The following is a 17,304-nucleotide window of genomic DNA, read 5'->3' as shown; positions in this document are numbered from 1 at the left end:
AGTTCTGTAGTGTGGCTTGTTTAGGGGAAGGTCTGGGTTAGGACGCTCTCAGAAATCCATCTGACTGTGCATTTCATGCTGTTCTGAGAAGTAGCAAAAGCAGCAACTCTTAAAACGAGTATTTTAAAACAAAATAAGCTATAATAGATACATATATATATTATCAAATACAAGATATTGTCATTTTCTATAACACCAAAATAGAAAGCTTGATACATCTTGAATCTTGATATAGTGCCCAGCCCTACCCTAACCTTACAAAATGTTTCTTTTATAGTCATTGATCAACTTAACTTTGATTTATTTTTATTTTTTTATTCTAAAAAAACACACTTTTAAAGCTCAATCAACACAAATGCACTTTGACCACAAACCCTTGATCCTAGTGTTGTAACAATAACGTTTGAGAATACATTCAGCAGAATAAAAAAATATACCATTTTCTGATTAATACAAGCTTTATATTTATCAGATTTGACAGCTCTCACAGCAGATTACTGTAAGAATTAAAAACAAATATCTAACAGCAGTCTTTACAAACAAGAGATATGTTTTCTGTAGACAAATTAAGTCAGAAATGTACCAGAGAAAGTTCAACACACAATCATAATTTCAGCCAACACAATATTCTATAATTTTATTACAGAACTCAACTGATGTATTAAATAATAATGAATTGAAACCCTTTTTTTTTTTTCAAATCAGTAATTACATGTTTCCATTAAAAAAAGGAATGATTTCCAGTAGATCACACTTTGTTTTGTAACAATGAAAGATTTTTTTTATCCTGTCTTATGGTTTCAGCGTTGGTTCAGTCACAGGAACCGTCTTTCCATCCGTCTCTCCACCTTTCATCCACACGTGTGCAGTCGAACTCTGGTTTCCCCAGTCGCACGTTGATGTTATTGTGAAGACCGCAGAGCCACTGAGAGAGAGCGCTGCGGCTGCTGGCGTCTGGCTGATTGGTCTTCAGCCTGGAAGAACGTTAAAAGAAAGAAAACCTAAAAATCTGATGAGGAATATCTTAAACCTGACTAATTCAAGCTGCAAACTATAACAGAAAATTAACCAAAACAAATTCTAACGTGGATTAAATTTGAAAAGTGCCAGCAAATTCTCACATCAATAAATAATAACAGCAAAAAGTATAATATTGTGTGTTATTATGGGCTATATTCCTAAATCCCACACTTCACTGACCTGTCCCTGAGGTCCTGTGCACATTCATCACAGGGGAAGAATTTGGAGAACAGATTGATGAACTGTCCCATCTCTTGTTGCTGGGAGGATGTTGGTTCGTCCGGATAATACGCCGCCATCGTGTGCAGGAAAGACCAAGTGTTACGCCCTAACTCTTCCCTGTCCAGTGGACACTGTGGCTCTTGTTGAGGCTCTGATGGTGTGGCAGACGGCTCCTAGAGAATTATACAACAATGTTAGTGATTTAAGACTAAAGAAACGAGCTAGAATTAAGATCAAGCAAAGTAAATAATATGAACGGTTAGTAGAATTAAAGACGTTGTCAAGGACCCTTTTTTACCAGTCAAATATTATACTACAAGTAAGTCCAAACAAAGGCAGGATGGATTGAAATATGACAAAAGTTATCTGCATTTTGTAAAGAAATAAAAAAACAAACCAATCTACAATTGACTGTGAACTCTCTGCTTTTAAACCTCGTCTTAAAATGCACTTGTTCACTTTCATTATCTGCGTGTTATGTTTTATTCATTCTTCTTGTTGTATGTTGTGTATACATATTTGCTACTGTTTTTTTTTTATTTATTTATTTTTTATCTCTTATCTGTTTTATAGTTCTGCCTATTTTATTGTAAAGCACTTTGACAAGAATTGACTATTTAAACGTGCTATATAAATAGTTACCATTGACATTAAATACTAAAGCTATTTTAAACTATTTCCTTTTGTGATGGGATTTATTATGAAATAATCATAGGTTATCTCTAAGTAAACAATATTAGATCTGGACAAAAGAAATAGGTTTTCATATGTGTTTCATACAGTTTCCAGCTGAATAACCAGTATGTGTTGCTTTTGATGGCTGTAATCATTCTAATGCTGTAAACCGAGTCACCTGAGCAGAAGTCTGTTGTTTCTGATGCTTCATCCATGATTTAAAGTCCGTACAGGCCCTGCACGGCTTCTTCCCCCCGCCCTGCTCTGCCTCCCCCGGCGGTCTGCCGCTCACTGGAACCGGGAACCCTTCAAACCCCGGCGGGCTGGAGGTCGATGTTCCCCCGGATCCCGGAGACGCAGCCATGGTCCCTCCGGTTCATTGACCTTCCTTGTATTACGAATTGTCCTCCAGTGTCGTTACTGTTGATACACCTGTGTCCACCTTAAAGCTGTTTATTATTCTCTACATGTATCCTACAGTCAGACTCTTATTTATTTATTTATTTTTGTCTTTATCCGTGTTACACTCGTGTTTGTATTTGATTCTGTTCGGTTCCTTTGGACTGAATTTCCCTGTTTCCTTCCGGACTTTTTAAAATGACGGCTTCCGGTTGTTGACGTCATTTTCCCGTCCATGCTGCAGACCGTAGCCTCTGTTAAAGTTAGATTTATCACATTTTTATTTGTTTTTAGTAGCTGACAGTAGTTGTATTCTATCCAAGTGCACAGGTAAACATTACCACCCATACATGACACTATTTAGTGGTTTATTTTTCGTTGTTTTTGTTAGCCTGGAGGCTAATTCAAGCTAGCCCCTGTGCTGTGTTGACACGTTTCCGTCTCTCTACAGGACAGTGTAAAGCAGTGATCTACAGCCATGGGCATTCTGGATAAAATCGCAGAGATAGAGCGAGAAATCGCACGGACTCAGAAGAATAAAGGTAAAACATTATGACAGATTGCTAACTGTTAGCCTCATGGTTGTTGGTTTGACTCCCATTCGGCAGAGAAGGCGTCCGTAGGCCCTGATTATGATTGGCTGTGTTGAGATTTTAGGAGTTATGCACCAGTCTGTATTAATATATTTTAATTTTCAGTTAGCACTACTGTCATTTATGTGTTTAAATGTTCTGTTTTTTGTTTATATTGACAGACTGTGGAGACAAAGTTGATTCAGGACAATCAATCAGTGATATATTAATCAGAATCAGAAATGTTTTTAATGGTCATGTACAGTTTTAAGGGCAGTACAAGGAATTTGTCTTGGTAGTTGGTGCACAAAACAAACAACAAAAAAGATATTAAAAAACAAAACAAAAAAAAAAAAACAAAGAACAACCCAGCAACAATAATCAATATATAACCACAAATACCACAAATACACTGGCGCTGTGGTCATTGTATGGGCAAAATGCATCCCCAAAATATACACGCTAAAATGACTCCAAGAGCACATGACAGATTTAGAAAATAAACATACAATATTACAGAAAATTGAACAAAAGGACCCAAAAAACACACATCTACAAATGTTCACATAAAGTAACAGAAAATTATGACTCAACACACAAAACAACATCAAACAAACAGAATGTCAACACAAATACACGAAATGACTGAAACACACAAAAAAATGCATCTATTTTTATATATAAATGTGCAGCGAGTCGATGAGTGATGTACTTTCTTTATAAACTGGTTTTAAATGATGTAGGATCTAGGTTCATGTAATTTTTTATGTAATCTGCTTGGTATTTTAGTCGATATGAGTTTATGAGATGACCAGGCTAAATGATGATAGTCTGTCTTGTCTGACAAAGCAAACTTAAAAGATTATATATTGCTGCATCTTTTTTTTTGTTATTACTGTTTATTACAGTTTCAGCTGTGAAACATAGTCTTAAGTAACTGCATATTTGTGTGTTGTGCTTGAATTATTTTTTTTTTTTTCTTTTGAAAAATGCTGTGTTTCACACACACTGTAAAATCATTGTACACTCCCTCTTTTTTATTGATGCCTCTTTGTGATTTTCTGTCCAGCTACTGAGTATCACCTTGGTTTGCTTAAGGCCAAGCTCGCCAAATACCGAGCTCAGCTTCTGGAGCCCTCAAAGTCAGCAGGAGCAAAGGGCGAGGGCTTTGATGTTATGAAATCAGGAGATGCACGTGTTGCACTTATTGGGTTCCCCTCTGTGGGTAAGGTGCGTTCAAATGATGGATTGGATAGTTTTTCCTCCGCACAACAAGCCTTTCAATAACACCTGACGCAACACCAAACGAGACTATTTACCGTAAAGTGAAGTGAATGCATTCCCTTGATATTTTGCAGTCCACGTTCCTCAGCCTGATGACATCGACTGCCAGCGAAGCTGCTTCCTATGAATTCACCACCCTCACCTGCATACCTGGTGTTATTGAGGTTTCAGATATTCTATTGATAATCTTACCAGTTTAATGCAGTGGAGAACCGTGTGTGTTTAACTCCTTTAATTTGCTATATTTTAGTACAAAGGGGCCAACATCCAACTGCTTGATCTGCCAGGAATCATAGAAGGAGCGGCTCAAGGTATGCACACTTCATTTGTTTCATGATTCAGTGTGAAACGTTTCTGATATTGTTTTGTTTGGACAGTGTTAAAATATGTATTTTGCTGAATTTATTTAAAATGTAAGTACACCCCCAGGTTTTTGCTGACCTGCCACTAGGGGGAAATTCAAAAAATGCCGTGATTATGGGCGTTGCTCCTCGAGTAGTTTAGACACGTCCAGTCACAGCAGCCCCGCCCCCAAAGCGCTGCACAGTTCCGCATGGAGCTGTCAATCAATGCACACTGAGGGCCGTGAGAGGAGGAAACCAGTCCCTCCTCCTATCTTTTATAGGAGAGGCGGGGCCAACAGTGACGGTTAGTGATGTCACTGATCCAATAAGACATCACTGATCTAATCTCAGCCAATAGCAAAATTCATAATAGGCAGTCACTCTGACATTTTACAACTAAAAACGCTAAATTTCGATACCTTGACTAAAATGTGAAGAGTGGGACTAGGATTAACAAACTGCATTACTTCATACCTAATCATGCATGTATTCAGCAGAAAAAAGTGTTTTTAAGGTGTATTTACACTTTAATATTTTGCAGGAAAGGGTCGGGGTCGACAGGTCATAGCTGTCGCCCGAACAGCAGATGTTGTCATCATGATGTTGGATGCCACTAAAGGAGAAGTTCAAAGGTTTGCGATCCAACGTGAAGAAGCCACTTATAATAGGAGGGACTGTCCAACTTTCTATCATCAGCTTTTAGGGTGAACTTGTTTTTCTTTGCAGAGATCTCTTGGAGAAAGAGTTGGAGTCAGTGGGCATCAGACTGAACAGGTCAAAACCAAACATCTATTTCAAGGTGCCGTTCTGCTGCAGAAGCTTTGATTTCAAATTTCAAATCGTATGTACTAGGGTTGAACGATTTTGGAAAATAATCTAATTGCGATTTTTTTTTTTTTTTCCTCAATATTGCAATTATGATTTAATGTGCGATTATTTTTTCAAGGGCCTCTTGTCATGTATTTTTCAATGAACACAAGCAATTAATCAATCTGTTTCATAATAGTAATCAATTTCAGATTTATTTAAACTTTAAATAAATATAAAATATACATTTTAAAGCACAGATTACAACAATAAAGCAAACAAATCTGTGGCTTTACCTCTTCAACATATCTAACTTCACGTTTCATGAAACATGTAAACATGTGGACTGCACTTCTTAAACACTCTCTGAACTCAACAGGACAGTCTATAAATAAATAAAAATAAACAAATATCTATATATATATATATATATATAAAAATCCTTCCTATAATAAAGTGTTTCTTAGGGAGAGCTGGTGATGATCACAATTATGCTATAAAATAAATTTATTTATTTAAAGCCAATAAAAAAAACATGCATTTGTCTTAGAAATATTGCTCTTCTTGTAGTGTTCACCTTTGACAGCATGTGCAAAAAAAAATAGGAAAAAATCTCAGCCTTTGCGATTGGAATATCGCGTTTTATGATATCGCAAATGCAATTAATCGTTTAGCGTTAGTATGTACTCAGATTAGATCAGTAATGGTTGTAAAATGTGTTTCTGTTTGTTTTTTTCCTGTAGCCCAAAAAAGGTGGAGGCCTTTCCTACAACTCCACGGTTCCTCTCACCCACTGTTCTGAGAAACTAGTCCAACTCATTCTTCATGAATACAGTATCCTTCAGTCCAACGTTTGAGATTTCCCAAATACATATGTACGTTATTGTTTGTCACTGATACTCAGGAACACAGATTATTTCTTTGACTATTCTCAATAGAAATCTTTAATGCAGAAGTCCTCTTCAGGGAAGACAGCACCCCAGACGAGTTTATTGACGTCATTGTTGGAAACAGAGTTTACATGCCCTGTCTTTATGTATGTTGTTAGACTTTGCTTTTTGTCTCCTACTTTTGTGCTTTTAACTCACGTGTTTGCGCATATAGGTGTACAATAAGGTGGATCAAATCTCCATTGAGGAGGTGGATCGCCTGGCACGCAGACCTTACAGTGTTGTCATCAGGTCAGTAATCTTATGTGTGTGTGTGTGTGTTTTTGTTCATGCACTCTTCTTGTAACGTGTGTTTTTGAAGCCAAACAACTGAAAGTTTCCTTTTGTGTGTGTTTTTCAAGTTGTGGGATGAAGCTGAATCTGGATTATCTTTTGGAGACGTTGTGGGAACATCTGGCTCTCATTTGCATTTATACAAAGAAAAGAGGAGGTAGGCAGATAATCAACCATTCACAACAATCAGGTGAGAAAACGATCTTTCCTGACTGTTTCGGTTGGTTTTTGCTGTTAGAGCGTCCAGACTTTGGTGATGCCATCATCATGAGAAGAGGAGCTTCTGTAGAACATGTGGTAAGTGAAACCTAGTGTGCATAGGGCATGTCATGGTTTTTAATAAAAGTTAAGCGTTGACATAATTGATAATTCATTTTTAAACCCACAGTGCCATCGAATCCACAGAACGTTAGCAAGCCAGTTCAAATATGCCTTGGTTTGGGTAAGTATGTTTCTTATGACATTGATCACATGATCCTGAAGCCTTTTTGTTATCATGATAGCAGCCAAACAATGTAGAAAATGAATATAGAATAAATTGATGTAATCAGTTATTGGTTTTCCTTTCTCTGATGCGAGACATCCGACTGGTCCCTGTTTGTGGGAAGTGCAAATTTGGCCCCTTTAGTTACATTAAAGTGAAGTTATGTTATTTTTTTGGTTTTGTTTTTTTCATTTTTGTGACAAGCTATGTTGCATATATTCTGGAGAAACTGAAATGGGTCCCCAACCTATTTTAATTTGTGATATCCATTGAACAATTATCATTTGCAATTGTGGGGGTTACTCAGGTCTTTATTAAGTCAATTATTAAATGTTATTTTAACATGTTTAGGTTGGAAAAAAACACTTTTCTAAATTCTCTCTTTATTGCCATACCTTTTATTTGGGCACCCTTGTTAAAGACTGGTTTTAATAGACACCGTTTGCAGCAATTTTTATTTTCTCCAGCCCTTTTGCTTTACTTTGTAAACATTAAGCATCTGTTTAAGCAATATCACACTAGAGGGAGCGCTGTTGTGCTCTAATATCCGCAGTCGGCCGACTGTCCTAGATAATCACACCAGTGCAGTGTTAATTTTGACAAAAATTTTTTATTTTGTCTTAGTCTTAGTCTTTTGACTAAAATTCTTTATAGTTTTAGTCAAGATTTGTTTTAATTTTAGTCGACTAAAATACCAAGCAATTTTAAATCAATAACAGATTTACTAGACAATTTTTTACCGTTGGTATAGGAAAGAAACTAAACCTACTGTAATTTGGGTGTTTATGTAATATATAAAACAAATTTTCTTATTTCTGTTTCTTTATTTCAATACAAAAGCAGTACTGAATAACACAGACAGACTGTCAAATTTGAAATGGTATTTTTCTCACATAATGCAAACAAAAATGTGCAATTTCCAACTCAATTTATACAAAACAAATATCAAAGATCATAAACTCAAAAACCAAACAGCAAGTAAGATAAAAAAAAAAAACCCGAAATGAATTAAAATTCACTCAAAACATACATTTCTAATTATTTTTAAATAGCAGGGTTTCAACCTTTTAAATAGTACACAAACTGCCGTAAAATAGGCCGACCGGATGTCGATGCGTTTTGTGTCAATCAATTCAGTCATAGTTTTACTCTCAATCAGTGATTTATTTTTTTGTTTTCATTTCGTTTTCGTCCGCAAAAATATATTTGTGATGAAATAATGACGGAAATATTTAGTCAACGAAATTAACACTGCACCAGTGCTGATATTTCAGCCCAACAGCACTCCCTCTAGTGTGATATTGCTTTTATACAACAGTTCTACAAGCGCATTTCATTAGTTAGTGACAAGAGATTATGATATGTTTGTATATTTAATAATTTGTCTTAGCCAACAAAAATGGTCCCACAAGTGCAGAGCACACACGCTGCGTTCACATTGCGGGCAAATGTGACCGAAATCCAATATTTTTGTCCTTATGTGACCTGTATCCAAACTAATAAAGAACGTCTGAACGACACAATTCAGGTTTGAATGAACTCCACCTCATTGAAGCCGCTGACATCACTATCCCACCACTGTTGACTCTGACTCTGCATCCAAACAGTCCGCTGTGAAGATGTAGCAGTAAACGGCTAGAGCGATAACCCTGGCTGTTTTTCACTTTCCTTAAACACCGTACGTGCACCTGCGGGGTCATGGGTCACCTTAGGACCTCTTTGGCGCTTGTGCGTCACTTCAGTGTCGCATTTAATATGTAATATGAACAACCACGCACACAAAAAAGTTATTTTTTGAAAAAATCTGAATTGTGCATTAAGACCAGCAGTGTGAGCGTAGTGACGGTGTGTAGCCCAAGATGTAACGGTAATTAACAGTATTTAGATCAGCTGCACAGCAGAGTGATATGATCTGTAAGAAGTCGCAGTGCTGTTGTTGCTCAATATCAGCACTCTTAGAATGTCTGTCGTCCAATCAAATTACTTGGTCAGAACTAACTGTTGTACAATTGTCTTTTCTGCTTTCAGGGAACCAGTACCAAGTACAGCCCTCAGCGGGTAGGCCTAACACACATCATGGAGCACGAAGACGTCATCCAGATTGTTAAGAAGTAACAAGACTGAAATGACCTCAGGGGAGGTTAAAACAAACTGTACAGTAAAAACAAAGTGAAGACAAACATCTTCTGTTCTTATGACACCCAACAAAAACCAAGAAAGAATTGACACAAACTGTTTTTCCATTTGATTTGATAACATTGATAATGAAAAAGATTGATTCAAAATGGAAATAAATTGTGTAAAACATTAAAAGTGTGTTCATTATAATTCACTTTGTGTAGCTACTTTCTCATATTTCATCTGCCTTACCTTTTTTATCCCCCGCCACAAAGTGTGGAAGGGGGATATATACGTTTGAGCTCCATCCGTCCAAGTTATAGGGGACTGCTTTTCTCAGAAACCGTTTAAAATACGATAACCAAATTCATTGTGTGGCTTCAGGGTATCAATACCTTGATAGAGTTCGAAAATGAGAAGCGCGCAATTATTTTTTCCCCGAGTTATTGCTCTTTTTCAATTTTTTTACTCTGCTCGAGGTGTCTTCAAAGGGGACAGCTTTTCTTACAAACAGTTTAAGATAGTTATTTTATATTTTTATGTGATAACTTTTTGCTATGTATACATCTAATTTCTTAGATTTAGGACATTGAGGAAAAGGTTGTGAGTTATGACGAGAACCAATCTGGTGGGGGATGTTGATGACTGTCTTCTTAATTATTATTATTATGTTATAAAACAGGTGAAAGAGCATCAGGCAAATTTTTAATAGACTTTACATATGTAAAGCATACACTAACCTTATACTCGACACGTCGTCATGCCCTCTGCACAGTACGGGGGGATCAGTGACCTCTAACCCCTCCCATTGCATCATCCCTACTGCCCACCTGTCTGTGCTGATGTCTCAGGCTAGCTGAGCGTTGTTCTTGTACTCTTAACTTCCAGTCAATGCCCCATTCACTCACACATGTACACAAGTACAATGGCACTATTAAATATTCACAAGCATCCCTTTAGTCTCGGAGAGGAGGGCTGAGTGGGAGGCTTCATTCAGGAGAGGCAGGGGGAAAAGAAAGAGGGCTAGTAAGTAGTTTCACTCAAACTTACAAGATGACTTCATGATGTCTGATCAGAGCACGTTGTGGATAAAGCGATTGTGCTTTGGAATAACCTGAAGGGAAATGGCCTGGTGGATGGATTTCAGTGAGGAATGAAAGGAGAGACAAAGGTACTGCTGACTGGGTGGGGTGGGGTGGGGTGTGTGTTGTGTGGTGTTCAGCAGGAATGACACTTGATGCTGCTTGGCTCCAGTTGGCGATCGGTGCTCGTGTGCATGAGGTGCTGCTCTGCAACGTGCCTTTTCTCCTCGATTAGATCAAATGAAAATATTTCAAAAAAAAAAAAAGTGTTGCTCTTAAATCAACCCTTATATTATGATTCAATAACATGATAAACAGATGAATGGGTTTTACAAGGAGTGTTTATGGTTAAAATAATCAAATTGATACACCTATACAGGAGCAACAATAAGTTCATCTTTATTGTACTTGCATTTGTGTTTTTATTCAACTCAATCGACTTCTAAGGCCATTGATGTACAGTACAAAAAAATGCTGCTTCACCAAAGTTACAGCTGTTAAATATAATGCATGGGTTATTTATTTCAAAAATTGTTTTTGGCACCATGAAAGGTATTGAGTAGACGCTCCAAAGATGTTCACCAGATGTTTCATTTGAAATATATCGGTCAGTGAAGGAAATTGAAAAACAAAAAACGAGTGGTTATGATTTCCGTTTTCAAATTTAAAATTCAAGGCATATTTCTACATCAGGGTGAAGGATAAAAAAGCAAAAAAAAAAAAAAAAAAAAAAAACATTTAAACTTCGGTTGATTTTTAATTTTCGTTTTTTAAAACCAAAAAACAGAAACACCAGAGGACAGAAACAAAACAAAAAAGGTTCGTTTTTCATTATTATGGTGAGACCTGAACTTGTTCTTTTCAAGATAAGAGCACATATATTAGGACGCTGCTGTTTTTCTGGCGCCAAAATATATGAAGTATGGCAAAACAAGGCTTGTCATCTGCAGAAATTGCTACAAAAATATCGCACCAAAGTGGGAGTTTTTCAGCAAGACATGTGAGGAGATTTTGCACAGAAAATGGTTTAATCTGACTTACTGATATATGTAATATGTGCAATATATTTGTAGCAATTTCTGCAAATGACAAACCTTGTTTTGCCATTTCAAAAATTATTTCGGAGTACGGTTCTAAAGACATTTTAAACAGCAGGCAGAATATAGAGAAAAATCATATGATTTGGCACCAGAAAAACAGCAGCTTCCTCATGTGTGCTCTTATTTTGAAAAGAACAACTTCCGGGCGTTTTTTTTTTTTGTATTTGTTATCTGGTACTGTATTTTGGTTTTAGAAATAAAAATCAACCCATTTTTAAATGTTTGTTTATCCCTTCTTGACCCTGATAAATAAATATGCCTTGCATTTGGAAAACGGAAGTCAAATAACCGCTCGTATTTTGTTTCTCGATTTCCTGTTCTGAACGGAAAATTCAATGACCATAACATACACTGACATTTATTCACTAAAACTACTGGTAGTCAAGGACCAATCCACCCAATTACTGCAAACAATTCTAAATACAAGCATCACCAGCTAATATTACAATCTTATATTCATTAAAACCTTATCAAGCCAGAGAGAAAATATGTCACAAAAGGTTATTGTTGGGTTTCGTATTATTTTATAATGCAGTCATATGGGCAATAACTATTATCTTAAATGTTTAATTTTTAAACACAGGAATAGGACCTTCCTCTTGACTAAATTGTCTTTGCTGCCCTCCTCCGTTTTAGTTAACTCATTACAAAAATCCAGCTAAGCTAAAACAATTTGGTGCACAAAAAAAGGAAAAAACAAAAACAAAAAAACCCACCAAATTTTTAGTTTTTACAACGATCTACGTTATGTTTTAATTAATTTCTTTAAGTAAACTATGATGAGCGTGCTGCAGATAAAGACCGTAGAAGAAGAACTGCTGAGGGAACTAGCTGACCACGTGTTGACCAGGTTCACTTTCATTGGACAGGCTAACCGGAAGCAGATAAATAAAATAAAATAAATAAAATATCATTTTGTTGCTACATCTACACAAGCATTGCATCTAAACAGAATAGTATATTTATATGATAACTGGCCATTTAATTTCAAAAAGCTAACCCGTGGCTAAAGAGAAACTCCAATTTGTATTTATTTTTTCCACTTTTTTCCCCTTCAAATATAGATTAGCTGATTACAGTGATTCCTAACCAGGGGAATGTGAGGCATTTATATTTGTCTTCTAAGATAACAATATAACCAGCCCTCATTGTCTTTCTTTATGCTCTTTTTAAAATCAAGATGCATTGTCGAGAATTTAATTTTTAAACCAGACACACTAGAAATGTTGTTGAAACACATGAAGACCCACTAAAAAGACAACATTAGAATGCTAAAATTGCTCAGATTTGTCATGTTTGTCACTTTGAACACAGGAAAAAGACCAAGTCTGCTACTGTAAATCAATAAAACAAATAGGAGGCTATTGAAAAAAGGGCTAATGGCTATGTATGTATTTATTAAGTATTATTTTTAGATGCACTGTTTTATTTTTTTGTTTGTTTGTTTGTTTTTTTAACAAATGGCAAAGGTAGGAAAACAATTATTTCGTATGGTTGCTGAGTTCCTGGAGTTTTATTGAATTTAAATCAGGCAGCAAGTCAATGACAAATGTTTTTTTTTTAATTTATTTATTTTTACAAAGAGAATAAACTACTATTTGGACATTACTACATATTAACTCAAAAATATATCCAACCCAAGTCAGAGGTTTTCCACTGCTTCGCTGGCCATGATGACGACCACAGGCTTTAACAAAGCCTTTAATAATAATTAGCCTTTATTATCATACGTATTAGTCTGTTTACATGACAACAGATGTACTGTTTACACAGATGGCATCACATGGACTTAAAAGTCCAGTTTAATGCACTGATTTATCGAAACAAAGAGTTTAAAATCCGAACGTACAGTACATGAGTCAAGTACACAATGTGTAAGGTAGACGACTGCTAATTGTCGTCCATGCTGCGTGTTACCTTTGTGAAAGGAATGTTTATTTTACGCTCTACAGATTTAAAAAACAGTATTAATGTGCATAGAAAGGTTGGACCTTACAGAAAAACAACTCAACCACTGCTTGGTTCTTTAGTGACACCTGAGCAAACACCAACATTATTGTACTCATTCTCTATGACTGTAAACAGTGAAAACATTATTACCCTTTTTAACGTGACTCTATGATCCATTGTGTATTGTTTGCATGGCTTATGAACCAACGAATGTTTTTGTTTTGGACGCACACAAGCTCCTTGATAGACCTTATGTCAGATGTTATGTATTGTATTATTTTATTTTATTTATTTTTTTATTTATTCAGTTCATTTCCGACATGGTTGCATTCACAGAAATTCATTTGACATTCAGAGCAAAATCACATCATTGTTTTTTTTTTTTTTTTTTTTTTTTTTTGTCCTTTTTTCATGCCGGAAAGGGCGACGGAAAAAAGCATTATGCTTATCTAGATCCGTCCCCTAATTTGAACACAGATAATTTTACATCCAACCTCTTTTCTTCCCTTTTTTTTTTTTTTTTTTTTTTTTTTTGTGATGTGTTCTCGTCTGCAGTCATTGTTGCTGCTGTTACTCCTCTTCACAGTATTTCATCATCTGTCTCAATCTAATACACATTTGAAAATATTTCTTCATTAGTCTCGGAACGGGAATATTAGGAGATTACAGCAGGAATAAATATTCTGAAATATAAATAGAGGATAAAAAAAAATGGCAAAAAAAAAAAGAAAAGAAAAAAAACCAATAAAAAAAATGCTGTTTCTGAGTGTTGTTGGTGAAAAAAATGTGATTTGTAGACAATGCAGAGTATTGGTAGTGATCATTTTGGCAGTGTGAAACAAATCATCACTGTTGTGTTGTGTTGTGTGTACGTGTGTGTGTGTGATGAGTTGTGATAAGGCGGGTACGAGCACAGATGCACTGATGACTCACACACTATTGTCATAGAGATGGAGATTTATAGGATGTCACTCTTAAGGCTGTGACGTGGGAGCCCAAGTGTGGGATGATGATAGCGTACTGTGTGTGTGTGTGTGTGTGTGTGTGCATGTGTGTGTCCCAGTCATTTTTTGCCTATATAGCATTGAGTGTTGAGGTAAAAGTAGTGATACACAAAGATGAGTATATGCTTGTGTCATGCTTGCTAAGAAATCCAATCTCTTTTAGCTCATGGACCATATGTGTCTCATCATCATACATTAATCTCAGCCATTCACTCCATGTGCAAACTTGTTTACAATTCAAGTCCCATTGTGTTGTCTGTGGGTGGGTGTTTTTAATGTGTGTGTCCATTATAAAAAGAGGCAAACAGGGAAGAAAGAGGCACATCCACACAGGAGGCAGGGATGGTTTAATCCTCAGAGCAGATTCAGCAGATATATTTGGGACGGATGCATTGGAAGTAGTCTTCTTCATTCAGAGGACTTATCAAGGTGAGCTCATAGTAGGGCTGGGCGATTTTGCCTAAAAAAAATCTCAGATTTTTTAAAGACAAAATCATGTTTCGATTCGATTTTCTTTCTTTTTTTTTTTTTTTTATCAATGCACTTAAAAATGACTGCAGACATCAGATTCATTTTCAAAAGTGCAACTTTATTGCTTTGATTCTCCTCAAGAGTTAAAATGCTTAGAACAATCCCAAAATAAAAAGTAAATGAGACTCTGTCATTCAACAATTTCAAGCTTTAACCCAGGTTTAAGCAAAAGTGCAACAGCAACTTCACAGTAGCTTTAATTTTCTGATTAAGAAATCAGATAACTACATATTTTATAACATTACAATTAAAAAAATGATAAACTCTTAGCATCTCAGCATAGTGTGAATATAAAATTATGTACAGATGTTCACAGATATTTAGAGGTGGCGATTAATTGCTATTTAAAACAAAAATATTGTTGTTATTTGCATGTAATCAACAGGATAAGAGGACAGACAGTATTCTTGCAGAATCTTTAAGCTTCTATAATTTACAATGTCAATTCTGTGACAGAACCAGAACCGTTTCTATAGCTTTGAGCTGCTGACTAATGGGCAGGGTTGGGGTCAATCATAATTGTAATTGCGTAATTGATAATCAATAACAATTCTGGCGTAATTATAATTGTATTTTAAAAAAAAGTCTGTTGCTGTCATAATCAAAATTAAATTGTAATTGAGTTCAGATAATTGACTTAATAATTAATTTACATGAAAATTTTATAAAAATTGACAACTATAGTTTAATGCAAAACTGGAGAACTATGTTACCGTTCTATGTACAGTTCTACACATATGTATTTAACAATTATTAAAATATATTTTATATCAAGCTTTCCCACATTTTACCATTTAAATGGTATGCCCACACCAATAATATTAAAACCTATATTTTCATTGATTAGGAAGCCTGACAAGTAACCAATAGATAGGAAAGAAATTATTTTATTTATAATAGTTATTTCATGTTCAGTAATTGTGATGAATTGTTCTTGAACTGTAACTGAGAATGTTACTTTCTGAGGATAAAAAATAACTGTAATTTAAATGTAATTGGAAAAAAAATACTGCTCACTGTCATCGTAATTTAATTGTAATTAAACATGGGTAATTGAAAACGTAATTGTAACTGAAAAATGTAATTGATCCCAACCCTGCTGATGGGTACCTGTCAATAATTCCCATAATACCAACTGATGTCAAATTAGGGATTTAATGACTTTGACTAAATTAAGCGTCAAAATCATTAACTATAACTTATGATAGTAGTGTATTATCTATGTATATTTTATTTAAAGCACATTAGGGATAAATACAGGTATATTTTATTCGTCTCCAGGCAGACGACTCAGCATTGGGTCCTCCTAGTGGCTCGTGGGACTCTATGCAATTGGATAATCTGCCTCTAGCCAGAAACGTCTACTGTTCAACTTCATTTGAAAATGTTGATATGTAATCACAGTCAACATTACTAAATCATTATCATAGAACGTAATGGAGATGGTAAAGTACGACAAAAAACAAGTCATTATCATAAAGAAGTGAGGTTCCTCAGTTGTGCATAGATTATCTTTGACATATTTATTACAGATTCAGGTTCACGTCTCTTTTTTCTTTTTTTATCAATGCCTTTTATCATAAATTTAACTCCTTACGTGTTTCCAACCAAACACATTTTTTGGGAAAATGTATAGACTTATTTAGATGCATCAGTCATCTTATCTACTGTATTTACTCTAATACTAATAGTAAATTATTATTATTTTTTCTTCAGTGCATGTTTTCATGTGGACCATAATGATGAATTAGAATTGGTTTCGATAGTATTTTTTTCCTCAATGTCCAGATTTTTTTAAAACAAGAGATTAGAGTTAAAGAGCCCTAAACAGTGAGCACAAATAACCCCCAAAAAACATAAATTAAAATAAATTAAAAAATATACAAATATCATATCTACAATTTATTTCAGTGTTAATATAGTAATATTTATTAATTAACTTTTTTTTTACTTTGTACTCTGGTTGCCTTCATTCAGTAGAAAACCTTTATATTTGGTTCAACAAAACAGACATGTATATGATTGTATCAGTGTGTTGTCATGGTGACAGACTGGGGTCCTTAAGGAACCCCACCTTACACCGCTGTTAGCTAGAGTAGACAACAACAGACCCATAGGATGAAGCAGGCTAGGACGATGAAGGTGTGAGATTTTTAAATGACAGGAAATGGAGACTATGTTTTTTAATCTTTTGAACAGCTAATACTAGTATGTTTGGTACATTCTTACAATTTTCTAATGAATGTATAGTCTGGATGTCTGTCACTGTCTAAGTGGCTCTGAATGATTCATTGATTACATGTAATTTTCATTAACGGTCACACCTGAGTGCTGCATGTGTGTGTGTCCACTGTCACTAAATCAGCCAGTTGGAGTGCTAAGGTGACATTGCTGATTAGCTCTCGTGTCACTGAGTGCGCCTGCTGAGAGCGTGCTGTCAGGTATTGGCACGCACGCCAAGAGACTCTCACCATCTTAGTCCCTCACTT

At 35.5% G+C, this 17,304-nt stretch overlaps 3 protein-coding genes across 4 annotated transcripts in view; 2 read left to right on the top strand and 1 right to left on the bottom strand.

The window, feature by feature from the left end:
- Window positions 1–622: 622 nt before the first annotated feature.
- Window positions 623–2,494, bottom strand: gfer (growth factor, augmenter of liver regeneration (ERV1 homolog, S. cerevisiae)). Its single transcript, XM_028455860.1, has 3 exons — window positions 2,096–2,494; window positions 1,201–1,415; window positions 623–974 (listed from the first exon to the last, which is right to left on the bottom strand). The coding sequence occupies exons 1-3, from the start codon at window positions 2,279–2,281 to the stop codon at window positions 812–814; spliced, it is 564 nt and encodes a 187-aa protein (XP_028311661.1). The 5' UTR covers window positions 2,282–2,494; the 3' UTR covers window positions 623–811.
- On the top strand, window positions 2,489–9,343 carry drg2 (developmentally regulated GTP binding protein 2). The gene is made up of 14 exons (XM_028455859.1): window positions 2,489–2,646; window positions 2,768–2,858; window positions 3,958–4,118; window positions 4,247–4,336; window positions 4,423–4,483; window positions 5,058–5,148; window positions 5,243–5,315; window positions 6,067–6,157; window positions 6,262–6,359; window positions 6,428–6,504; window positions 6,615–6,703; window positions 6,785–6,843; window positions 6,935–6,988; window positions 9,059–9,343. The coding sequence occupies exons 2-14, from the start codon at window positions 2,795–2,797 to the stop codon at window positions 9,143–9,145; spliced, it is 1,095 nt and encodes a 364-aa protein (XP_028311660.1). The 5' UTR covers window positions 2,489–2,646; window positions 2,768–2,794; the 3' UTR covers window positions 9,146–9,343.
- An 859-nt stretch (window positions 9,344–10,202) lies between these two features.
- The window catches only part of myo15aa (myosin XVAa), a 55,750-nt gene continuing 48,648 nt past the window's right edge, over window positions 10,203–17,304 (top strand). Inside the window, exon 1 of one of the 2 annotated variants that reach the window (XM_028455342.1) lies at window positions 10,203–10,319. In XM_028455342.1, coding sequence (XP_028311143.1) covers window positions 10,302–10,319 — 18 coding nt within the window. In that variant the 5' untranslated portion in view covers window positions 10,203–10,301. Of the gene's footprint in view, window positions 10,320–14,614; window positions 14,714–17,304 lie in introns of those variants that run through there. The other variant, XM_028455343.1, reaches the window with a different exon arrangement.

The sequence above is a fragment of the Gouania willdenowi genome, chromosome 8 (assembly GCF_900634775.1).
Source record: "Gouania willdenowi chromosome 8, fGouWil2.1, whole genome shotgun sequence".
Taxonomy (NCBI): Eukaryota; Metazoa; Chordata; class Actinopteri; order Blenniiformes; family Gobiesocidae; genus Gouania; species Gouania willdenowi.
This window is presented reverse-complemented; position numbering and strand designations above follow the sequence as displayed.